The following is a 27,482-nucleotide window of genomic DNA, read 5'->3' on the forward strand; positions in this document are numbered from 1 at the left end:
AGGATCAGACTCCTCTATGACATGTAGCGTAGATCCAATAGCTGGGAGCCCTCAGACACAAAATATCCCAACTTGAGTTCCTTGAGGTATCCCTGGTCCCATTCGAAACAAGTTCATATGGTTTCAAAACCTCTTGAATTTTCATTTCAGAACCATACAAGAACCAATAATAATGTATCTGTGGCAATTTCAAATGGATGCATATTTACAGATTATTTATCAATTGCCCAAGGAACAAAATTGCAATATATGTACATATTTAAACAACTGTCCATTCATTTTCATCTAAACATTGGGATAGATCAGTCTGTGATGCGCTATTTGGCTTGGGTGGTTTCTTTGCAAATAGAGAAGACTTCCCATCAAACAGAGTAGAAAATACTGGGCGTGTAGGATTTTCATCTGCTTTCTTCTGGTCTTTTGAGGCTGTTCTTCTCAAGAAATTTCCATCTCTGCCTCCGAAATTGAGACTAAGTCTCTTAAAACGACGCTTTGGTTCACCTGGGGATGTTTCTTCTGAATGCTCAATGATCTTCAGGCCATCCTCTGGATGAACTAAGATTGTCTCCACAGTTTCATAGACCTTCAGAAAAATTTACAATACAATCTTCAGGGAACTATTGCACAAGAATATTGCCATAATCTGCATCTCATTGTTTAGAATGCAAATGGCCATCACCAATTAATTTTCATACTGGAAAGAAATAACAAGACACTAAGACGACAAGCAAGTCCAAAATCTACCCCAGAAAAGAATTGACCTAAAAAAACTACATTACCTAGATTTCAACAAAAAGCTGCAACCTCATAAGCAGATGATTGTTTGTGCAATAGGGCTGGAGAAGACAATGCAGCAGATCAATATGCAAATAATTATCAATTTAATGAGCTACAGTTGGGCAAATCTCCAGAACAGTGCTCCTCATAACTCAGCTTTCATCATTATGTTATACATCTTACATATTTTAGTTTAGGGAAAATCTTATTGTAACCAAGGTGATGAACTAAGTGTAGAAACGCAACCCTAAAACGATGCAGAAGATAATGGAAAAAACAAAACAAACAATGCACACGGATTTTACGAGGTTCGGCAAGGTTTCCTATGTCCCCGGTGAGATGAGATCCTGCTTCACTAACAATGGAGAATAGGGTTACAGCGCTCGCCCTCACACCTCTCAGTATTGCTTGCATTATAGAGAAAGAAACCCTCACTACAAATATATAGTGAAAAAACCCTAATCCGAAAAGTACATAATTGCCCTCAAATAAAAAATTCGAGTGGGGGGCGTGCTATGCAGGGGGCCCTCTTGCCCCCTTGCAACCCCCACGGGCTGCTAACCGGCTAACGGGACCACCATCCTGCCTGTCTAGGTGCTGCACCAATACTCCCTGGATTAAACTGCGACGGAATACAAGACATCGTACACCAACAATCTCCACCTTAGTTTGAATTCTGTTGAGCCTCCTATAAAGGATAACCTATAGACGTCTTCATCCTTGTACCTCATTAGAGGTACAAACCTGCACCTGTTTGGTGCATCCCTCATCTTCAACAATGAGTAATATTAATCAAGTCCAAACAGGACTCGAACTTCTCTATAGTAACTGGCTTCGTAAACATATCTGCAGGATTGAAATCTGTATGAATTTTTCTCAAGTGAATACTGCCTTCTGACACAAGCTCCCTGATCTTGTGAAATCTCACATCAATATGCTTTGTCCTTGTATGAAACACTTGATTCTTTGCAAGATGTATGGCACTTTGACTGTCACAATGTAACACTGTACCTCCTTGCTCCAACCCCAACTCACGAACCAGTCCAGCCAACCAGACTCCTTCCTTGGCAGCCTCAACTGCCGCCATGTACTCTACCTCTGTAGTGGACAATGCAATTGTAGACTGAAGCATCGCCCTCCATGATATAGGTTCACCAACCAATGTAAACACATACCCTGTAGTAGACCTCCTCTTGTCTAAATCACCAGCATAGTCGGAATCAACATAACCTGCCAATTCTGTAGAACTTCCCTTGCCACTGAATATAACACCTATATCTTTAGTCTTATTCAAATATCTGAAGATCCACTTAATTGCATTACAATGCTCCTTCCCTGGATTACTCATGTATCTGCTAATAACACTGACTGCATGAGACAAATCCGGCCTGCTACAAACCATAGCATACATAAGACTCCCAACTGCGCTAGCATAAGGAACCTGAGACATCTGCTCTACCTCCTTATGTGTTGTAGGGCATTCCCTTTCAGATAACTTGAAGTGGCCAGCTAACGGAGTGCTAACTGGCTTAGCCTTTTCCATATTGAAACGCTCTAGCACCTATTCAATATACTTCTTCTGAGTTACCCAAAGTTTACCTGCATTTCTATCTCTAAGGATTTCCATGCCAATGATCTTCTTAGCAGCACCAAGATCCTTCATCTAAAATTCAGCACTCAACAAAGACTTCAAAGAGACTATATCATATTTGTTCTTTATAGCAATGAGCATGTCATCAACATCAAGCATCAACAAAATAATGGAATTATCACTTGACACTTTATAATAAACACAACTATTATACTCATTTCTTGTGTAGCCAATCTTCATCATGTGGGAATCAAAGCGTTTGTACCACTGCCTAGGAGATTGATTAAGGCCATAAAGCGACCTCTTAAGCAGACAAACATGATCTTCCTTTTCCTACACCTTGAAACCTTCAGGCTGCTCCATGTAAATCTGTTCCTCCAAGTCACCATGAAGAAATATAGTTTTCACATCAAGTTGTTCAAGCTCTAAATCATACATGGCCACCAAAGCAAGTAGTACCATGATCGAAGTGTGTTTCACCACTGGAGAGAATATTTCATTGTAGTCTATCCCCTCCTTCTATGCATAGCCCTTGGCTACAAGTCTGGCCTTATACCTTTCATGCTCCTTCTCAGATGTTGCCTCTTTCTTACAAAAGACCCATTTACACCCAATGATTTTTCTTCCCTTGGGTTTTTTCACAATCTCCCAAGTCTTGTTCTTCTGTAGAGACTCAATTTCCTCCATCATAGCTGCCATCCATTTATTATGCTGTGCATCACTTAAAGCATCATAGTAAGAAGATGGATCATCTGTACCTACAGTGAGGGCATAGGTAACCATGTCCTCAAACCCGTATCTCACAGATGCTTTGTAAGTACGCTTCCCTTTACCCTTTGCCATAGTATAGGGAACTTCTACTGCTTCCTGTTGTCCCAGTATGTCACTTGATGACTTATTCTCTCTTGTTGTTCTGACTTACCTAACTCCACCAGCACAGTAGAACCTTCTTTATTTTCATCAACTGCTTGTGAATTGTAATTTGACTTCACTATATGAGACTCATCAAACACGTCCCTGCTAACCACAACTTTCTGTGAACTTGGATCCCACAACTTAAATCCCTTTACGCCTTTCTTAAAACCAAGAAAGATACACTGCTTAGCCTTTGAGTCTAACTTGGAACGCTGCTCACTCTCAACATGCGTATAGGCTGGACAACCAAATATTTTTAGAATAGAATAATCTACTGGTTTTCCTGTCCATACCTCTTCAGGAATTTTACAATCAATCCCCTTTGATGGAGATCTATTGATGAGGAAACATGCCATGTTCACTGCTTCTGTCCAAAATCTCTTGCTCAACCCTGCATTCAGCCTTATACTCCGAGCTCTTTCTAGAAGTGTTTTGTTCATCCTTTCAGCTACACCATTTTGCTGTGGTGTCTTTGGAACCGTGAAGTGACGTGTAATCCCTTCAGCTTTGCACAATTCTAGAAACGGATTGTATGTGTACTCTCCTCCATTATCTATTCTCAAGTATTTAATTTTTGTTCCTGTCTTCCTTTCTATCTCAGCCTTCCATTCCTTAAATTTAGTGAACACCTCACTTTTATGCTTCATGACGTAGATCTAGACTTTCCTTGAGTAATCATCAACAAAGGTCACGAAGTATTTTGCCCCACCTTTAGATTTTGTTGTTGAAGGACCCCATACATTGTTGTGTATATAATCAAGCACCCATTTACTCTTATGTTTTGCAGTTTTAAAACTAACCTTGTACTGTTTCCCGAACACACAATACTTGTAGAAGTTCAGTTTACAAGTTTTCACTCACTTCAACATTTTCCTTTTATGAAGCTCCATTAATCCTCTTTCTCACATATGCCCTAGCCGCATATGCCACAGATAGGTATCATCTGTATCAAATACTGCATCTATAGTCACAGATGCTCCACCTGTAATTATGCTCCCTATGAGTCTGTATAGGTTTCCTGTTAGCTGTCCCTTCATGACAACCATAACACCCTTAATAACTTTGAGAACTCCATCTTCTGCTATGTACTTGCAACCATTTGAGTCAAGTGCCCCCAAAGATATTAAGTTTTTCCTTAATTTTGGTACATGTCTCACATCTGCTAAGGTTCTTACTATCCCATCAAACATCTTGATTTTGATAGTGTCTATCCCAATGGTCTTGCATACAGCATCATTCCCCATTAGGACAAACCCACCATTATATGGTTGATATGTATCAAACCAATCCTTATGTGGACACATGTGATATGAACATCCAGAATCTAAAATCCAAGAATCAGAAGGTTAATTCTTACCTGATGATATAGAGAGTACATCTCCATCATCTCCATCTGAACTGTCAGCCATGCTAGCTTCCTCAGATGCCTTATCTACACCTTTCTTCTTTAAGTCCGCCTTCCTCTTCAAGCACTCTCTCTTCAGATGACCTTCCTTCTTGCAATAGTAACAAGAGACCTTTGTCTTTGCCCCTTTTGATTTTGATCGACACTTCCCAGATCCCTTCTGATTTGATCTCCCTCTTTCCTGTTCCTTGTCACCTCCGAAAAGACCTTCTCCTTTAGATTTCGTATTACTGGCCTTCTTCCTTGTATCATTGGACATAAGGGCAGCTGCGACTTCATCCATCTCAAGGGTCTCCTTCCCGTACAAGAGAGTCGTTACTAGGTGATCATATGATTCTGGGAGCAACAACAGCAACGGTAACACCTTGTCTTCATCCTCGATCTTAACCTCCAGGTTTGCAAGTTTACTTACGATCTGATTGAACATGTTAAGATGCTCTAATAGACCCGTACCTTCCTCCATCTGTAGAGAATACAATTGCTTCTTCACGAACAACTTGTTCGTTAAGGACTTCGTCATGTAGATGCTTTCAAGTTTCGCCCATAACTGCAGTACAGATTCAATACCCACAATATATTGTAAGGCATCATCAGAAAGATTTAATCGAATAACACTTACCGCCTTTTCCTCCATCTCTTCCCAATCTTCGTCAATAATTTTTGTAGGTTTCTTCGACTTTTCCAGCAACGTTTTCGCCAAACCCTGTTGTATCAGAAGATCCTTCATCCTTTGATGCCAGAGGGTGAAATTGTTCTTCCCATTAAACCTCTCGATATCATACTTGACATCCGATCCCTTCCCTGCCATCGTGATAATAAACCCTAGAAAACGAAAACCTAGAGCTTTGATACCAATTTGTAGAAACGCAACCCTAAAACGATGCAGAATAGGGTTACAGTGCTCGTCCTCACACCTCTCAGTATTGCTTGCATTACAGAGAAAGAAACCCTCGCTACAAATATATAGCGAAAAAACCCTAATCCAAAAAGTACAAAACTGCCTATCGAGGTGCTGCACCAGTACTCCCTGGATTAAACTATGACAGAATACAGGACATCGTAAACCAACACATTGCCTCACCATGTGATGCTTATCCAGATAACTATGGACCAACGTAAACGATGAGCGCTACAGAGAGGAGTCGGATACTCAGGATCCCTTCAAACAACATTTGATTTTTCTAAAAAGAAACTAGGGATAACATGAGGTTGCGTGCTTGATAGTAATGTCCATCACCTGCACGTGATGATCAGGTGCCAACATCTGTCCACCCTTACAGCCGTCCTGCCTGTCTAGGTGCTGCACCAGTACGCCCCGGATTAAACTGCGACGGAATACAAGACATCGTGCACCAACACTAAGAAGTTGTAACATTGCTTTTTTGCTTTTTTAACATAACACACTTTTTTTTTCAATAGGTAATGCCATTTCACATAAATATTGGATAAAATAACTTTCAACTTTTGAAAACATTTTTTTATCCTTCCACTAAATACTAAATTAAATAACTTTTGGGAATAACACAAAGGCCGATTAAAAGTTACAACTTCTTAGTTCATCACTTTGGAGACAAAAACTTGCACCCTTAATTTATCTATTACTTTAGATAACATTTTGTTACTAAATATGTACTTTCCTTGTGCTTGAAAATAGGATTTTTAAGTCATCTTTATAAACTTAAAAAGCAAGCTCACTTCTTGAAGACAATCAAAGTCTCCCACAGGTGGGAGGGTTGTGCCAACTCCAACCTTAAAATCAACACGACTTGAACTGAATGGAAGGTCGTGTAAACTCTCACCAAGGCTAGCGAACTTGGTAAATTACCAATGCTTTGCATAGTAGACGGTGGGCGAGTCCACATAACAAGGATGCCGCATCCATCTCATCATTCAATTTTCAGCCAAAAATGACATTTCCATCTCGGCGAAAAGTGTATTCTAAGCCATTATCAAATTACAAAATTCCATTAACCTCTACTAATTCTTGTGGCATTTTTGTAATTTTTCTTTGAAATCACTTTTGACTGAATAAAAACTTGCTCTGGGCTGAAACTTTACGTGTGACATGGGTTTAGGTTCATCTACAACATGTAACCACCCATATCAACCATTGCCCTCCATGTGGCAAATAGTGAACATCACCATGTTAACTACCTTAAGTGAACTTCGTCGTTCCTGTATACTGTGATAGCTACTATTTAAGTAATGAGAAACAAAGAATCTCTTGGATAAACAGTAGCCCACCACATATTCAGTATCATTCCAATTTTATTGGATGTCCCCAAAGAGACGCCAAGCACAAGAACTGGCTTGCTAATCATTCAATTTTATTAGTTTCACAAAGAGAATATGTATAGCAGTTTGTGCAAAAAACTTTCAGTTCTAACGAACAGGATTGACTGATTGACATGATGTTCAGTTGCTTCTCATATGAGAGGCAGCATATGATGGGAAAACTCAATCATTCAGACACTAGATCACAGCACCAAATTTCCAAAAAAAATTCAAAGGTCTAAAACAGCCTTTTTTTTTGGGAGGGGTGGGGCGGGAACCAAATTTCTTGTTCTTTTCAGTGGTACAATACCTAGCACCAACATGCACATTCATCTGCAGTTAACCTAAACTAGTTTATTTAGTAAACATCCAGAATTTACCTGCAAGAGACCATCTATATTATCACTCCAGAAATCCTGCTGACATGTAGCATTTATGTAGTCTTTGCAATCGTAGAATGGCTTGGAAAAGTTACTATTTGTCGAGAGTGTAGCTTCAGCAATTACAAATACTGAACATAGCTGAAAATTTCAGACAGATATAACCCGTTAAAACCAAATAAATAAATAAAGCTAGGCTTCTTAAAGAATTTCTACTTTTGAATAGAAAGCACAATCACAGGCCCCTAAACAGCCAGAATACACTAAGCAGGATCACAAATATCGAGTCTATATTAAGAGAACCATGCCAAAAAGAAAAATCACAACCCACTTAACAGCCAAAGTCCATTTAAAAAAAAAAAAAGGATATCACAAAATTACCAAGATAAAAGGCCATCTAATTACGTTGTAATTTTCAGTTGTTATATTAACTAAATCTAATAATTCAGTTGCTATCTAATGTTCAGTATCTTTCAGTTGTTATGCTAATTAGCACTTGTGCGCCCCAAATAGGATTAGATGATAACACTTAGAAAAATTCTGGGTACACATGGATGGTTTAATCCAAGTAGTCAAAATGAAAAGATTATAATAGGAGGAGATCTAAATGAGAATGTTGGAAGGGATAATAGTGGCCATAAAAAATCCATGGAGGATTTGGTTTCGGAGATAGAAATAAGGAGGGGATTTCAGTGTTGCATTTTGTGGTTGCCTACGATTTATCAATAGTAAACACATGTTTCGAAAAGAGAGAAAAGCATATGATCACCTTTAAGAGTGGACAACAAAGTAGCCAAATAAATACCTTTCTAACTACACATGGATGATTTAATCCAACGAAGTAGTCAAAATGAAAAGATTATAATAGGAGGAGATCTAAATGAGAATGTTGGAAGGGATAATAGTGGCCATGAGAAAATCCATGGAGGATTTGGTTTCGGAGATAGGAATGAGGAGGGGATTTTAGTGTTGGATTTTGTGGTTGCATATGATTTATCAACAGTAAACACATGTTTTGAACAGAGAGCAGAGCATCTAATCACCTTTAAAAGTGGACAACAAAGTAGCCAAATAGATATCTTTACAAGCTGGTAGGTTGTCATTTAAAGATTGTAAGTTTATACCAGTGTACAGCTTAGCCACGCAACATAGATTAATGACCATACATGTGTTTCAGAATTCCAAATTGTAGGAGAGGTGAGAAATATTTTCCCTAGGATAAGATGGTGGAATTTAAAAGGGGAAAACTTGACGACATTGACTGATAAATTAGTATCACCTGGAAGGTGGGATTTAAATGATGACCCTAACATAATGTGCAATGTGATGATTGTTTATATTAGAAATATAGCCAAGGATGTTTTAGGTGAATCTAAACAAATACAACACTCATCTAGGGAAACTTGGTAGTGGGGTGAGGAAGTTCAAGATGTTTTAGGTGAATCTAAAGAATATGACACTTATCTAGGGAGATTTGGTAGTGCGGTGAGGAAGTTCAAACAACAATTAAGGCTAAGAAATCCAGTTTTAAAACTTGGAAAAGAACAAAAGATGAAGAGGATTCCAATAGGTATTCATTAGAAACAAAGTTAAGAAGATAATAGGGAAAGCAACGGTTACGAAATATGAGGATCTCTATGACAAGTTAGGCACCAAGGAATGAGGACAATGTACCTATAAGCTAGCCAAACTCAGGAAAAAGAAAAGTAGAGATTTCAACATTTTTAGACACATTAAAAGCGATGATGACAATATTTTAACAAATGATGCAGAGATTAGAGAGAGTTCGACTACATGTATCCTTGCTCTTTATCGATGTAGAAAAAGCCTATGATAAAGTTCCCATAAAGTAAATTTGGCAAGTTTTAAAGAGCATCATGATATAGTGACTAGCATAAGAAATGTGAGGGAACAGGATAGTGAATTCCCAAAAACGGTTGGATTACACCAAGTTCAGCCATAAGCTAGTATTTTTTTGCACTAATAATTGATGAGTTGACTAGAGACATTTAAGATCAGATTCCTTGGTGTATGCTTTTGGCAGATGATATTATTTTGGGGGATGAAATAAATGGTGGGTTAAATGCAAAGTTAGATTTATGAGATCAACCTTGGAATCAAAAGGTTTTAAGATAAGTTACGTAAAAACAAAGTACATGATGTGTAGCTCTAATAACAATAGGACAAAGAGTGAGGTGGTGAAAATTGATGATAGGGAGTTACCCCAAAGTGATAACTTTAGATACCTAGGTTCACTCAATAACAAAGGAGAAATAGAGGATGATAGTATACAAAGATTTAGAATAGGGTGGATGAAATGGAGAGGTGCATCTGAAGTGTTTTGTGATCGACGTATCCATTCAAAACATAAAAATGAAAATTTTACAGAACAATTATATGACAGGCAATAATGTACGGTGATGAATGTTGGACAGTAAAGAAAAAACATTTAAACAAACTTAATGTGGTGCAAATGAAGATGTTGCGATGGATGAATGGTAAAACTAGAAAATAAAAAATAAAAATTGAACAACTTAGAGCAAACCTGGGTGTTGCCCCCATTCATGATAAGTTGCGAGAAACTTGTCGAGGTGAAGTGATTTATTGAAAATTGAAGCTGCTAAGAGCTAGAGTTAGGGTTAAAATAACCACAGAAGAAGGACATGCATGGCTAAGGATTGGAAACTTGTATGGCTTTGCATAGAACTGATTGGAGAAATATAGCATACCCATTCAATTGGATAAGGACAAGTTGAGTTCTTCAGTTGTTTTGCTAATTATGTCATTAAAGTTTCTATCAAATTAACAATTGATGAAGAACAAGAAGAAGAAGACTAAAATAAAGTTCAGAAAATACTGTTCTCATGAACAGTGATTTTGGCCCATATTTTCCTATTTTAAGATATGATTTAGTTCCTATTTTTATGTCTTTCTTAACGAGAAGATCCGACAGACTATTGTGTAAAGATTGTAAGGTTATACCTGGAAAGAGCCTATCCGCCCAGCATCGATTGGTGGCCCTGAATATGCACCTCGGTACGAGGCAACTCAGGAAGGCAAAGCAAATCTGTCCTAAGACAAATTGGGGGCCACTACAAGGAGCTCTCTAAAATTCATTTACCGACAATGCGGGGCTACAGGGAAGGAGGGATTTTGAAGCAGATGTTAACAAGATGTGGATTGAGATGACGACCTGTCTTAAGAAAGAAGCTAAAGATGTTCTAGGGGTGTCAAAGGGTGCGTGTTGAACTCCTAGAGAGACTTGGTGGTCGAGCGAGGAGGTCAAGGCTGCCATTGAGACTAAGAAAGACTATTTTAAAACTTGGCAAAGGACTAACGATGCATAGGATGAAGTAGGATATTACACAGCCAGAAATGAAGCAAAGAAGATTGTGCGGAAAGCAAAGGCAAAGAACTATGACCTTTATGAAAACCATAATACAAAAGATGGGAAAAATAGATATATAGAATAGCCAAAATAAAAGAAAGGATAAGCAGAGACTTGGACCATGTTAGATGCATTAAAAGTGAAGATGGTAGAGTACTAGTACAAGATGAGGACATTATGAAGAGATGGGGTGATTATTTTTGCAACCTACTAAATGGGGATACTTTGACTTATAAGATGGACCCAGAAGTTGAGTGGAATAGACAACCAGCATATCTCTCAATCCAGCCAGTAAAATTTGTTCAACTTTTGATGCTTTGTTCCGTCATATAGGATCTCAATTCGATCTAGAATTCATCTCCATCTAAGCTGTGGTTTGTGAGTTAATCAGCCCTATTTTCAAGATCTGAGTTTTCTGTTGAATCTAAACTTGATTTGTTTGTTGGAGTTTATGATGGATCTTACTGGGACTGATTACACATCAACAATATAATACACCAGATCAATGACAAACTATGCAAGTATTGGAAGAAAAAATTCAACAAGCCCCCACCATTAAAAAGAAAAGGATAAGAATTGAGCACCAGAACTAATGCGTGTGAATCTCATCGGAGCTGGCAATGCTGCTCATCATTTTTTTTTTTCATTTTCAATTTTGAGTAGATAATGTGCCAGAAAAAAAAAATTGACATAATCAAGCCACAATATAATGAGGAAAAATGGTACGGATTTGTATGGATGGGCTCCAGATACAAAATTTTTCAGGTAGGGTGAATCCATATGTGGTTTTCCCTCGCCAAGCGTAAGGCGAAGAAACATATCTCCGTGCTTTCAGAAAGATTCAAGTATCAATCCCCTTCAGTGAAAATTATGGAAGAAAACAAATGGATGTCACTGTTCTATCCTTGGTCAAATTATTGTTGATTGCTAACCTATATCCAAGTATCAACTAGCTGTAGTAGCAAGAAAGTACATCTGGTGTAATATGATGCAGTTTCTGGCTCTTCCTAAAGAACTGCAAATAATTAGGCTGTATTTCTATATCTGAGATCCTAAGGACCGTAGGTACAAGAAAAATAATGAAATGAAATGGAATAAAAAAGAATCTGCATAAACATTGAATAGCAAACTTACTAATGAAAGAAACAGCTGCTTGAAAAGTTCAGAAGGGGGGATGTCCTCCAGAATATTCAAGATACTTTCCCTACAAAATGAGGAGATTATGCAACTCCATCAGAAAATTTTTTGACAATGGAAAAAATAGCTAAAAAAATTCCTCCTACTTACACTGCTAAATCCTCATCAAAGAGTGGTGCTTGTTTAACAGCAGGCAATGGTTTAGAAGTTTCCCACAGTTCACGCCACAAATTACCTAAATGTTAGAGAATGTTAAGATTAACTTGAATATTGGCCCAAGAGAAAACAAACACTCATTAGATGCTTCCTCAAGTCTTAACTTGCTAAAGATGATTTGGTTGAGAAGCAGCAAAATCATGGGGTACATAATGAATCTCTCTCCCACACACATGTTGACCATGGCATGGATTATTACTTGTTTTCCTCTTAGTCTAAATTCCTTTCTCCATTAATTAGTATGTGTTACACTTGTACTGGGTAATCCCTCTTTTTTCGATAACCAATCAACCAAACTTTTGGTGCTTGCAATAGATAAGATCTTGTGGTGATGTTACTAGAAAAATGTTTTGCTTTGTGTAACCACGGTTGGTTACACTAAGCCCGTCACCATACCAAATTTTCCCTCTCCTTCATATGGGGGTTCTTCTTTGTCCTATAGGACAAAAATGGTAGCACGGAAAAAATAATGATGTCAGCTTTCATAATTACCCTTTGTCTATTATATAGTCCACATCAGAGGTGACAGCTCCATACATGGAGAATATCCCATTTGATAACTCTTGGAAAAAGTTACACAATCATTACAAATCCATTCCTAGAAGTTAAAAGACAAGTATGGCTTTTGTGTAATTAAAGGTGTGCAAAAAACTAACAATAACCAACAACCTCCAACACCACCAAGTTCATAATATAATCATCTGTGTACATCCAACGAATTCCAATTTTATACATCCGCAAAGTCATTCATTAAGGAATAAAGTTTAAGAGGCAAAGAAAGGAGCAGTTTTGAAAAGATTGAAACATGCAAGTCCATGCCACTGACATGAATTTTTTTTCCTCAAAATTTCTTTGTATAGATAAGGATAAAAAGTACGACACAAATTGCATGTGTGCTAGATTTATGGCATGTTTCATCTAAATAAGGAGAGTTCACCTTCTTTTTGCATTCTGGAACTTAGTTGACCTCTTCTAGATGATGAATCTGCTTCGTGAATGCAGTCTTTAATCTCATTACTTGGCTCGGCTTCATTCCAATCTGGGGGAGAGTGCCATCTTACAAAATCTTCCAAAATGCAGCCAGGATTTGCAGCCTAAAATATAATATTTGAGAGACCTGAGTGAAGTGTCAGGCACTATATATTTTTTAATGTTGTTGTGAGACTAACAGGAAGATGACCTTCTAAACTCTAAAGAAATATATAAAAGACAAACTTTACTTCACTATTAGACTTCACCTTGAAAGCCTGCATGTCAGACAGGAGTTGAGAACACCCTGCACCTAAACTGAGAAAAAAAAAAGGCAGTGATATATTAAAAAATAATTCTAATCAGATTAAAGTTTAAACCTGAGAAAAGATATGGTGGTATTTTTTTAAGAAAAGTAATGAAAACCATAAATATTAGACAATTGGCAAGTGAGAACATTAAAAATGCATTCTAATGATATTTTTTGCATCATGGAAGAGTAATTGTTCACCATAAGTTGCAACACGTGACCAAGATACAGTAAAACTTCAACAACTTCTTAACTTGGGATTGGACTATTATAAAATGATACATTTTTAATACATGATAATATTTAGAAAATTAGAAATTCATCAACAAATAAAGGTTATTAAAATAAGTAACCAGCAGTCGTTCCATCTAAATATTGCATTTTGGTGAGAAGATGTCCAAAAAGTCACCAATATGGAGCCATTAGAAAGATCAGGAGCTAGCTTTCCAACAAATTAAGGATTGCAGAAGTTGAACAGAAAATAAGCAATAAATTTTGAGTTTTTTTATTCTCAAACATTGACTTCCCACAGTTTGCAGTTTCACTCAAATATTTTTTATTTTCAGGTGGCCATTTCATTCTGCATCTGTAAGGGCTTAGTTTGAGCTCCAAATCTACCTATGGAACTCACTTTTGGGTAGGATATTTACATTCCATGTTCACAAGTAAGACTGCCATCAGCAATTTCCACCATGGTATCAGTCAGATTCAACTTCAGAAAGGAAGCAGTTAATGATCTATTTCTTCTCAGCCTTCTGGGAAAGCATTATGTGTTTTGTATTGTAAATGTCAGCAGTTCAAAATCCAGAACTTCTGCCTAAATATGAGAAGCACCATATGGAAGTCTTGCTTTAAATTTAATCACAGAAAATTACAGATGATGGCGAAATGAAATTTTGAAAAACTTTTCGCCTCTTTCGCATAGAGAACAAATGAGTCAGACTTGACACCTATAAACCAGAAAGCATTTATTCTGTCGACTTCCTACTAACCTTCCTGTTCGTAGCACAAATTCTTCTGTTTCTCTGATAAGATCTTCCGTAAGAATAGGTCCCTCCTACAAATGGACAAATATACTTAAATAACACATCATAAGAGAAGTTCGAAAAGGTATATATATTTCTAGTCAGGTATGTAGCAGACCTGTGTAACTGGAGAGTACACAGGTTCACCAGTTTCTAACATGGTTAAATTTTCTGACAGATGATCAGCTCCAAGTCGGAGAACAAGGTCTCCATCGCTACTCCTGGCATACAATACTGGCCCCATAGACACCATGCCATGAGAATCAACTGACTGCTCGACATCTGGATTGGCTTCTCTCATTATAGAATCCAGCACCTCAGTGGCAGCATTGCGACGCTGTTTCCTTGAAATACAACTATTAATAACTTGCAATTGCTGATGCAGAAGACATGAGTTTAGGTCTGGGCTCTCATCCAGGGGTATACCAGGAACCGGTTGTCCTTCGGACCAACGTCTTCTCAACTGCATGATGATGAAGATTTCATCAATGAATATACTAGCTGATAAATAAAAACTATGAATGGATAACCCACCATATCTAGAGTGAGAAAGTTTAAATAGCTTTGTTACCTGGATGGTACATGAAGAGAAGTTACAGAATATGAAACAATATTAAGCATGAAAATATTCTTTTCAGTTCAAGGATATCGTATAAGTGATTCATTAAAACATCCATATATGGACTTTTATTTTTATTAGAAAATTGATCATTGAATTCCTTCCATGCCATTGATCCTAAACAAATTGAGATAGACATATGTAAGCTATGAGTCAAGACTCAAGAGCAAGCTTGCTTCTAACATCTTACTAATGGCTCATAAGGGTTCCATACATGAAACATCCTTCGTCATTCAAGAAGAGATATCTGGTGGTGTATTGTAGAACCTGAAGAGAAATAAGTTTTAGTAAAACGGTAAAACCAAAAGTTTGTGAATTCAAAAAAATAGGTTTAGGTATTTCAATGAACGGAGTTCTGGAGGACTAAGCTTAAAAGCATTATCAAAAGAATTACAATTATGGCATGCTTAACTAAACAAGAAGATATGCGATTGGGGGTTCTGAGTTAATTGATACAGGGGCATTCTGGCTCTAAAATATGGAATCAGGGACAGAATCAGTAGCTGCTGATCCTGATATGGATCAGCTGGATCAGTGACTATCAATCCCAATTAGGATCATGCAATCCACCCAATGAAACCATGCATTGGGGCCAAAAAAATCCCTAAGAAGCATACTTATAGCTCAAGAGTGTAGTCAGACTTCATAGTTGTGGTTTCTTTTATTCTCTTTCTGTTTATGGACTGTTCATAGGGTTGCCATCAACTAGATAAAAGTCATGATAGACATGCAACTACTTAGGAGCAGTGTGGTCTTCTTCTGTTATTCAACATTTCAATAGGACAGTTACATAAACATCTAAGGATGTTTTTGTAAGGATTCACTGTCTTGTTCTCAAAGCAGAAGAAAATTGAAGGATCTGCTTTTGGTCTCAAGCCAGCCCAGAAACCTTAGTTTTCATTCAGTAATTGATTCATATCAATAATATCTTGCTCCGTTGCTGTTTCTACTGTTGAATTTATGTAGTTGTCTGTTGTTGCACCTGGACTGGCAACCAAAACACAGAAGATTGAGCAGCATTGCTTTGTCATTGATAGTGGTGATGCAGATTAATCACCATAATAGGCTTGTTTTATTAGAAACAAGCTTAGGGTTGAGTTTCATACATGTTGGGCCTTTGATCCCATGTGTTTTGAGTGTAATAGACCACTTTTATGGGTCTAAAAGGGAGGCTCTAAGATTGAGTACGGAATTATTAGTTAGTTTTCCTTTTTCATTAGTTTCCTTCTTAGTTGGGCTATGACGGGGTTAATTAGTTTCTAATTTCAGTCATTAATTAGTTTCTAAATTTAGTCAAAAGTTAGTTTCTAATTTCAGTTTTATTTTGTTTCCTTTTTCATTAGTTTACAATTTCAGTTTTTTAGTAACTACATGTTAGTAGTTTTAGTAACTCAGATTTAGTAACTTTTGAGTTGCTATTATTTGTAAACACCCCCCTTCATTATAAATAAAGAAGGGTTGCTACTGATGCCCACAATTTTGAATATTGAAAAAAAGTTGCTGCTGGTCGCTGCTATGCTTCTACTGGTTTCTCTGTGTGTCTGATCACAGAACAAGGGACTGGTGTTTGATCCAGTTGACACTCTGCGGGCGATAAGTCCAAGTAGATTCTCATTATTTCTGGTTTCTCTTACTGTGGTTATCTTCTTCAATTTCCCAGGTAAGTGCTCTAAACATTCTGCAGAATTTCTGGGTGGTTTTTCTGTTCTGTTCTCTGTCGGGCTAGCTGTTCTTGAAGTTCTGACCATCCGATGGCCACCAAATTTTGATCGAGGGTTAGTCCCTTCCTGAAGGAGGTTTGATCCAAATTTTATGCCCATCAGACCAGCGGACCAGGGGATTGTCTGGTCTGGTTATTTTTCTGATTCTGGCCGATTGTATTTCTGCCCAGAATTGGGTTCTGGTTTGACGGTTCTGTTGCTGTGGTATCACTGCTACGTATGGCCTATTTAATATCCTAGTTTCTGCTACCGTTTAGTCCTACAACTGGTGATAACTGATTTCTGCAATTCTAAGCTCTGAGTTCACTGTGATGCTGTTCTCTGGAATCGATTCTGGTTTTACCTAATCTGTGATGAAGTTGGCTGCTGCCCTTGTTCCTAAATGGACTGAGATTATCATATGCTATTTAGTATTCTACTGTTGAATTTTTCCTGAAGCTGTTGGGATTGATTGCGAGGTTTTTGAACCTGCTGTCCAGATTTGTTAGTATAATGCTGTTGGTTTACTTGGTGGATTTTGTTGTTCTTTGGTATTTAAGTTCCTGCAGTTTTGGGGCTGGTTTGGTTGTCAAATCCCCGCTTACATTAAGTGGTTGTCGTGACTTCTCGTATGAAGGATCAACCAGAAATTTGCTTTCAGTTTTTTCATCACGTTGGAGATATATCTTATAATATTACAATGGTATGGAAGAACCAATCCATCCAACAATTTGACGATGAAGATGTGTCCAAGCGAACTTCCCAGACAGCTTGAAAAATAGTTGCTGCATATATAGCATCTTTCATTATAAGGTCTTCAACCAATGTCATGGCATGGAAATAACAGTAAAGGGAGTTTGATATTACAGACTATAGAATTACACTTTGGGTAACTTGGCAATTACGCTGGCTGTAATGTAACAAATTTGGGAAGGCCATATCAGTATGACAGTAAAGTGATCTACAATAAGTAAAAGAATATATAAATCTATAAAGTAGGATTGCTGGCATTGACAAATTTTCAATACAGCCAAATTTCAGAAAATAGATCTTGTTACACAGATTTTTTTTAATTCAGATAATTAATGCTCAACAATTTCTACTTACTTCATCAACCACTGTGCACCAAAATAATGCCATTTTCCGGACGGTCTTGAAGGTTCCAATCACTTCAGAGAGCCTAACAACAAAACCATCTGGAGGAGCTGCATGAACATCTCTTGGCAAAGATGGTGCTGTAGCTGTTGCTGAATCAGATGCATCCTTTCTCCTGGGTAAGTGTCCATCTGAAATATCTTGCACATTAATGGAAGTATCTGAAATATCTTGCAAATAAACGGAAGTGAAAAATCATCATGGGATAATGCCAAACTAAAGATGATAAATTCAACCTAGGGCAAGGATAACTTTCATCAGGTATAATTTATGTTTACCTGCATCAAATAGAAAATGGATCAATGACAGGATTTCATCATCGACAAGCTGAGAAGTTAATTTCTCATCCTTTTCACGAAGCACCAAAGACTTCACGGCAGAGAAGCTCAAGCCTGCCCTCTCTTTTACAGGGGAGGAATCTCTGGCTGATGCCAGCAAATCTTTCATTGATTTAAACTTCTTTCCTGCTCTGTAGAGAATCAGAACACCAAAAGAATAACTCATTGTGCATAAAGGTCAAGATTTGAAGTAGAAAATGGAATTGTCATTGAAACAGAGCAGAATTTCAAGCACAACAACAAATTAAACAAAGCAGATGAAGTTTGATTGACATCCAAAATACAACTTGAAGCTGCAAGTGCAGCCAAATTGGTTAACAGCAGACAACCAAAGCCAGCATTTAAGTACACCACAACCCAATCCCCCCAACCCCCAAAAAGAAGGCATGCCCCGCTACTATTGAGATAATTGCTACATAGGAAAATGAATTACGCAATAATGGAGACCATGGTTTCAAACTCGGTGGGAATCAGACCATTAAGGCCTTCTGGTCCGAAACAGGTGTGGTCCACTTCATTTAACATATGATATGTTTTATTAGCTTTACTATACAAAGAACAAAAAATCAATATTTTGATGAAACAAGCATTTTTGTACTGGTGCTAAACAAATTGGTAAGTGGTGTCAGAAATCATCAGTTCAAATCCCTATACAATGATGCATCCACAAAAAGTTTTTCAAATATGAAATACATTACCAACCACAGGTCTGTAGTCCAGCCCTCCAATTCAGATGATCCAAATGATAAGATCCCTCCAAAAGAGTGGTCCTTTAACCAATGAATCATTTCCAGATGACCTACGGTGAGGTATGGACTGTCCAGAAATTGCAGACTTGCAGTTGAGGTCCAAATGATCCCAACCTATTAACAAAACAAACATGCTTAACGGGGTGAGAAACAATATTTTCTGGACTCATATGAACTCTCCACTTTGAACTTCACTTTCAAACAAAACCTTAACCGTTTTCCCTTTCCAATGCCTCATCTAAACTATTATCACCTTCTTTGTCTCCACATATATTCACTTTATTCCTTCATTGACCTCATTTTCCAGAAAATCAACTACCAAACATTAGATAAGAAGCCATGACCATGGTTCATTGTTTCAACCATATTCTGCACATTTCGGTAGTTTCGACCACTTTTGGCCTTTGACCATTTTCAGTAGTTTCAACCAGTTCTGACCAGCCCATGACATGTCGAGTTTTGCCCAGAAAATATCAGGTTTCAACCGTTTTGAGTCTTTCGACCCATATCTTGGTATCGGGCTTGGCCACGAGATACCACTATGAACATTTGTGTGGGACTCAATTCAAGTGAAGCAAGTCAAGCAACAATAAGCAGAAGTAATAATGTGTCTGTTTGATCCATAATTCAATTATTCTCCGAATACATCACAAACCTGTTTCACCATTCAGCTCTGGTCAATCCATACCAACTATTAAATCATAAGTAATCCTTCCCCTTCTCACCACTTCAACAGTTCAACCCCTCATATTTACTCACCAATGTCCTCATACCACCTCCAGTTAGACAATATCATCCTTACAGCTACATTTTTTGGTATATATTTAAATGAATGAACCATTTCAATAGACCTATTGGTGAAAATCCTAAGCTCCTTTGTGTAGTGAAACCAGTACTTGAGATTGTGAAGACAGGAAAGAAGAGAGAGAGCAACAGCCAAGAATCCAGCCTGCCACGATACGATTCAATATATCCTATCATGGCTGCCTCCTTATTTATAAACTAGAAGTAGAGTCGTAGTAGAAAACATACTACAACTCCAACACCTAATTACAATCTAATACAAGGAAACAATAAAAGAAAGTAAACACTAATACTAATGCTAACTCCTAAACTCAGACTCAACTTAAGACACAAACCCAAACTCTACAGCTCATCATAACTCATGATAGGGGGCACTCCCCCTACCATGAGTAACCTTTAACACTTTGTATTAACTTATTTTTAATTTCCATCCTTTCTAGTCTTGCTACTCAACCATCTCAACATCTCAATCAGTTATGCCCATTTCATGCACACATCAGAAAGAGATTTGAGTAAAGACACAACAAACAAAGAAATCAAGGAAAGAGAGGTTTGGAAAATAATGCAACAAACAAGTAATTATAAGGCACAAGGGCTGAAAGCCAATGGCTTTCACATCATCAGTTCCACCATCCTGATCTATGTAAAGCCATATCTACACCTTGACAATAACTTGAAGCAACGAACAATGATTCATAAGAAAATGAGACAAAACAGCAGCCAACTTGACATTATGCTCAAATGTCTGCAGTGCAGTAATGAGATAGAAATGAAAATAAGAATATGAAACAGAAAGCATGTCATAATATTATTTCTGCCACTTTCCTAACTAGAGGCAAATAAGGAGAGAGAAAATAAATTAACAAAATGAGTAACAGAAACATTTAACACCATGCTGAAACATTGCCTGTCAGATTAGTAAGAGAAACCTACTCGACAGCGATTCCCAATTGCCTAACAGCGGAAGCTGGAGGAATTTTAGGTGTCCCAGCAACATTCGTATCTTCCCTTACAGTGGAATCCCTTTCTGAAACCTAAAAAAGCAATAATAATATATCAAAATAATAGAACAAGAAAACTTCATTTGAAGGATTCTCAAAATCCAGCGAAAGAAACAGTGTATCTGTCAAGAGATTAAGGCAACCAGTTCAGCCACGGAGTTTCATTATAAACTGGCAGGAGAACAGCAGGACGTTGCTATAGAATTGAAAACTTAAATAGGATCAGGTCACCCAATAGAAAGGAAATAAGAACCTAACACCAGAGAAATTCAGTCCATTAAACAGATGGAAATTGTTCATTTCCCATCACTTCAATTACCTGTAACCAGATGGGCGCCTACATGCATGATTTGTTACATCAACTACTGGAATTTTTTGGTTTAGGTAAGCTTATCATCAATTAAAGACAGCTAAATTATACGACTGAAAACAAATGCAGTCCTGCTTAATAACACAAGGAGCTATATTATATCTCCAGAAGAGAGCAACATCAGAACCAAAGGATGAGAAATGTAGTTTCTGGATCTTGGTCAATTAATATGGCATCCAAATGGCACCAAATTAAGCATGTCCGGCTATGGGTGCTGCTCAATTGTTCCCTCAGTTCAGAGCTACGGAATCAAGGTTCCATGTCTTGGCTATAAAATAACAAAGAGTACTGACAAGCATACTCTAATTAGGTTTGCAGCATAAATTTAGTACTGCCAATACACACTTATGCAGTGTTCCTGTAATTAAAAATATTAAAAATAAAATTAAAATTAAAATTAAAATTAAGGAATGCATTGCTTTAATATAATAACAAATTGAGACCAATTAAACTGGCATTCCAACAACAACTGCCTAGAGCAGTTGGTGCAGCTGTGGTGCGCAAAGCCCACACTCACTAGGAAGTCTCGAGTTCGAGTCTCTTGGCTGTTACCCTCCCCTCCCTAACTATCAAAAAAAAAAAAACTGGCATTCGGTAACCGCCACTCCAACCATAAAGATATTGTTTGAGGTTTTCCCAGTTTGAAAGTGTTTGATTGTAAAGACCAAGATATGATCTAAATTTCCATAATGACCCTGACCCTCCGGTAGCAAGAGCCTCGTGCACTGGGTTGCTCTTTTTTTTTTTTTAATGCATTAATAAAAATCACCTTAAAATGTGGGTTTTTCAAACAAGACATTTTTTGGGATGGAAGCAATATATACTACAAAAACTTTTGATGTCCATGTTAGTGACTAACCCAAAAGGCTGAAGAAAAAGGAATATGTTTCGCACCATTTTTCTGTATATCGATATACGTTTTAAAGATTACATTGGCTCCACAGAGAGTGGTGGTTATTTGCTAAAATAAATATGAAATCTCGTCTCATTCAGTCAGGTTTTAGTTAGATGCCTTAAAACTGTACAATTCATGGTTTTGGAAACTATCTCCAAAATGAAGTCTAGCATTTCTTGCCTGATTAAATGATTCATTACATTTAAATAGCCCCGTCATGTTCAAGAGAATATAAATAAAATACAAGCTGTCTGTTTGTTAGAAGTGAAGTGAGCGAAAGAAAAGTAAAATTAACAAATCTCTTTCACTTTCTTCAACCAAAAATAGTTTTTACTTCAGTTCACTTCAACTATGAAAATTTTATTCAAATTTACATCAATTCTGGTAAAACAGCACTTAAGTAGATTTTAGCTGGCAGTGGTGAATGACATTAATTGACATTAGTGTCTTTTACCTTCATTTCAGAAACATCTCCTGCTTCCATCTGATCCAGATATTCATCAAGAGACAAAGCAGCCAAATTCAACTTTTCAAATTTATCCTTATCTACCACTCCTGATTTCCCTCTTGTAATGATCTTCAACCTGTCCTGCCAATCCTGCCTTCTCCTCAAGAGTGCAGGTTTCTCTTTTGCCTGCTCGGTTTCGTCGTAGCTCTGTATAACCAAACCCAAGAGCGAAAGTTATTTAACAGATACAACTCTATGAAAAACAACGAAATATATCAGAATCCATAGATAAGGTCCACGATTGAACAACTTGATAACATAATTGACAATGAAGCTTAGTTATACATTATGACACTGATGATAATGAAAAATTTTATCCTACATTTCCAATAGAACGGAGCAATAAATCATCAGCCACAACAAAATGTAATGGGCATTAAAGTAAACCCAAGAACAGAATTACAAATTCTACAGAACATCTTATTCTTACCACTCCATTCTTTATAGGAATAGGTTCCTGCTCCACTAGCTCCCTTGAACCCCTCTGCGATTGAGATTGTCCGTCGGTTTCTTCTCGGATCGGACACAAAAGAAGTAAAAATTGAAAGTCAGAAAATGAACGAAAAAGGAGGAGGCTGAAAAATTGGGAAGAAGCAGAGATTCAAATAATGGAATTAGTGGGAGAAAATAAAAATTAGAATACCTCGATCGGTCTTTGAATCACCTTTAATGTCCGTCAGAACTTTCTCCGCTTTCGCAGCCGCTGAATGGAAAGCCGTTTTGGCTTTGGAGACGAGAGAGGTTGACTCCATTTGATGGTAAAGAGTGAGTGCGCATAGATAGGAGAGGGAGAGAGAGGATTGAGGGAGAGAATCCCGAAACGAAAGACGATAATGAGGCGAGGTTGCCGGGAAGGAAGAACTGGAAGATAGCACTTCTCCTCTTCTCCATTTTCTTTTTATTTTTTTTTCCCCTTCTGGCTACTACCCTTCTAGTTTTAAATTTTGAAATTGTTTTAAAGGTAAGTGTACGCAATACTGTCAGTGTCGTTATAAATGGCAACACCAGCAGTTATATCTTCTCCCATGAGCAGTTGATGTGGGCCCAAATTTAAGTGATAGGCATGCTTCATAATCTTCCTACATATGTGTGGTGCTCATTGGATTATTACTTTTCTAAGGAATCAAAATAAAAGAAGAAAATTTCCACAAAAAAAAAAAAAAAGGGTTACGCATTTTGTTGTTGCGATTAAGGGAATAGAAAAAATCAGTTTTGACTGAGAAAATATGTTTGGTAATTGTGATTGTGTAATCCACCAAAACTCTTACTATATTTAGTACAATATTTTACTTTGTAAATCAAAAGGTTCTAACTAGGGGGTGTAAGTTTGACCTGGTAAGCCCTAGGAATGTTAACTCCAAGGGATTAGTGCAGCTAACTTGGAAGAGACATGAGATTCTGCCTTAGGAAGTGAGGTCTCTTGATCAAAACTTCACCGCCCCATAATTCCTTGGGGTCACCTGCCTGAGGTTCACTAGGGCCCAGAAACTCCTGATTCATATGTGGCACGGGAGTCATGTACAAGCTTGGGGGGATTTAATCGACCTTAAGTCAGATACCCCTCCTGTCTAAAAAAAAAAGGCTTTTCAATCTCCAACATGGGCTTAGGTTGGGATTTTCAAATCCGAGGTTGGTCTAGACTAAGCTTGGGTTGAGTCTTTCCATTGAACCCTTCCAAACCCATTATACGATTTTTTTTTTTTTTTTTCACTGGCAGACTTCAAGATGTCAAATCATTTATATTTTTTCACCAAAAAAGAAAAATCATTTATATTCTTACTTTTTTTTTCCTTTTTCAAGTAAAACATACATTAATTTTTAAATAAGGTTACTAATGTCATTTCACATGAGTACTAAGAAAAATGTGCATGACAATGACACCTATTGATAATGATAAAATTTCAACTTATTTTTGAAAACCCTTTTATACTCCTATATTAAAGAACATTCGGGAATAAGATAAAGAGAAATTAAAGAAAGTGTGTAGTACTAAATGCACCTAGGGCAAGGATTATGTGAGCTTACACTGAGGCTACTTCCATGCACATTTACTTTTTGAATCATTTCATTTTGGAAAGAGAAAAAATTAATAAAAGTCTCTCTCTCTCTCTCTCTCTCTCTCTCTCTCTCTCTCTCTATATATATATATATATGATGAGGAAGATTATTTAGGGCAAACCGATTTATAGTCCTTCCATAATGTTATCCATATTAGATTCTATGAAAATTGGATGTTTTATATACATTTTGATGGCATACTCTATGTAGGACTCTCATTTTTTTCATTGGAAGCATTTTTTTTTTTTAATAAAAAAAAGAATAAAGTGCGGTTGGGGATGAGCTTCTAGTTTAGGGGCAAGTAGGTAGATAGTTGGACTCTAGCTTAAGTCTAGGGAAGGTCAATTAGTTCAACTTTCTTATCCTCCACCTTCTTGAAATATAATAGTAGTAGGTTTGTAGTTAGTAATAAGTGTTGCCTAATAGCCCTCATGTTGGCCCCTAATGGATTCCTATTTGGCCTGATATGGGTCTTGCACAAAAAAATAATAAAAAAGTATCGTCTCTGCATGTTACTGTGTATACCTATTGTCAATTATGAGTTAATCTAATTTAGTCATCAGTTTGAATGCATTATGTTTCTAATGACATGATACATCTAACTTCGGTTATAATTTTCACCTGAAAACTTTTGAATGGACTCTCAAGACCTAAATGCATATGGTTACTAATGATTTCTTCAATGAATCTTGATTCTCTTTTGTTTGTTAAGCCTCTTAGAGAATGATTGATGATGGTGATGTCTTATATTTCTTTCTTTTTTCTTTTTTTTTGAAGATAGAGGTTCCTAAAAGGCAATGTGGTCCCTACACCAGAGACCAGTTGGAGCATACGGGAAAGCATCAATAGTGATAGGATTTATGTTTTCCATGGGAGCCGGACAGTCATTTTGCCCCTCCTTATGTCTAGGTGTAGAGGTTATGCTGTCATCTAGGCTTCTTTTTCCCTTTTTTTTCTAAGTGTATATAGAAAAAAAAAAAAAAAGTGCATCCAAGGTCAATTAGGGTTAATCTGGCTAGCCTTAACCAATTAGGGTCAATCAGGGCCAAGCTGAGTCCACCAAAGCCAAGGATGGGCTTTGATATCCTAACCCATCCTCGTTGTACACCCAGTTCTAATTGCAAAGAAAGTAAAATTTAAGGGAAAAATTCCCTTTACTTTTGATTTTCCATGCCTTCTCATAGTCTCTCTCCTCCTTGACCATATGGACCCCCTATTGATGAAATTATTCTCCATGCCTCAATTGGAATGATGTAGAAAATGGCCCCCAAACTGGTAGTGTGGGAAATTCTTTTCCAAAATTTAATAATTATATGTAGAATGTTTTCAAGTAACTCACACAATCTTGTGAGATAATAATTATAAAATTATCCAGTTTATTATTGATTTCACTTCACTTTCTCTTCTCTAGTTTTTACAACGATGGCTGCCACACTAACCCTCCTCATTCGACTGACTACATAAAAACTTGGATTATGCTATGTATGAATGATATTTTATATTTCATAGGAGATACTAGTACTTTATTTATAGTTCTTGCATCAATCAGTCCGGAATTAGGTGTAGCTATATCACAGGCTCATGTTTCTATGATCTCAATAATGGGGTGCCTTCTTGCCTTTAGGCATAACCCACTCGATTCAAATCTTATCTATCCCCCACCTCAAAAAATTAGAATCTTGAGATGCTGGTAAAAGTCAGATTCAATCCAGCAGCACAAGTAGCAAAGGTAGCAAGAGTAGCAGGTCCATCAATCGATGATCTGAATCCAATCGATGAAGCAATGGATTTGGTTGATGATCTGCTTGATCAAGTCATAGGTTTTTCAGTTTGTCAATCTCTCGACCATAGATTTTTACTAAGTGAAATTTTGTTGAATAAGAGGATGTTGCATCTCTCCTTTGGAAAGTTTGGCTCGATGATAGGATGGTGCTACTCATAAATGGGGAAAAGTTCAGAAGCAAAAGGAAAGAGTGGAGCTAGCAACCCTCTAACTGCTTCGGTCCCAAATTTCTATTACTATAAGGCTCGCTACCTAAAGCATGTCTCGCCTTCATCTTACTATACAAGCTAGCAAAACACTAGCAATGTGCATGACTCCTAATGAGGGAGGAATCCTTGGTTTCAGTGAGTGATGGGCTTAGGGGTGGGGCTTACTATGTTTAATAGAGGGCCAACCTAGCCAAGACAGTAGTTAGAGAACTTACCATGGGAGAACCAACTAAGTGGAGTTAGGCACAAAGCGATCCTCAGCAACCGAACGAAGCGTTGTTCGGTCTCCTATTGAAGTGGTGACTCACCTGCAACATAAGTTTTGCAAACCTAGGTGAATTCCACTTTCCACTAGACGAAGGCAAAACAATGACCTTATCATTTGCATGCAAAGTGAGTGTTCTACCATATGAGCTAAAGATCATTTCAATAATAAATAAAGAGAGAGAAATAAAGGCTAATGTTGCACAAAGAATTATAGTGTGATAGATGAATCGAAGAATAAATCTGAAATATTCAGTGAATGATGTATTCATTTGGAACTCAAAAAAAGTTGGTTAGAAAACAGTGTACATTGTACACTCAACAATGTTGTATGGAGTTGAGTGTTGGGTACTAAAGAAACAATATAAACAAATGGGAAAAAGTATATTGCTCCCCCTACACCCTTTCCCATGGGATAGTAAAATGACCACCCGTCCCTTCCCTTGGATGCTCATGCGCATGCTCCCATTGGCCCCAACACTAGTTCAAAGGCCACATAGCCTAGCAGCAAACACCTTTTCATAGTATATTTGAAACGAGAATATTGAGATAAATGAGCGAAAAAACTAGAAAATATGAAACAAAAAATGAACAAAATTAGAGCTAATTTAGAAGTAGTTTTGATACATGATAAGTTGCAAG

At 37.3% G+C, this 27,482-nt stretch overlaps 1 protein-coding gene across 2 annotated transcripts; it reads right to left on the reverse strand.

The window, feature by feature from the left end:
• Positions 1-118: 118 nt before the first annotated feature.
• Positions 119-23,439, reverse strand: LOC122065483 (rab3 GTPase-activating protein catalytic subunit). 2 transcript variants are annotated; one of them, XM_042629292.1, is made up of 15 exons: positions 23,170-23,439; positions 22,957-23,036; positions 22,473-22,673; positions 20,686-20,786; positions 18,140-18,330; positions 17,814-17,992; positions 14,506-14,850; positions 14,355-14,419; positions 13,322-13,370; positions 13,021-13,177; positions 12,018-12,102; positions 11,865-11,934; positions 7,343-7,483; positions 780-836; positions 445-583 (listed from the first exon to the last, which is right to left on the reverse strand). In XM_042629292.1, exons 1-14 carry the CDS (start codon positions 23,276-23,278, stop codon positions 780-782), a joined length of 1,830 nt encoding a protein of 609 aa, XP_042485226.1. In that variant the 5' UTR covers positions 23,279-23,439; the 3' UTR covers positions 445-583. The 2 variants fall into 2 exon arrangements, with proteins under 2 accessions (XP_042485225.1, XP_042485226.1); XM_042629291.1 differs by lacking the exon at positions 780-836 and having other exon boundaries at positions 119-583.
• Between the last annotated feature and the right edge of the window lie 4,043 nt (positions 23,440-27,482).

Source organism: Macadamia integrifolia, unplaced genomic scaffold (genome assembly GCF_013358625.1).
Source record: "Macadamia integrifolia cultivar HAES 741 unplaced genomic scaffold, SCU_Mint_v3 scaffold2031, whole genome shotgun sequence".
NCBI lineage: Eukaryota > Viridiplantae > Streptophyta > Magnoliopsida > Proteales > Proteaceae > Macadamia > Macadamia integrifolia.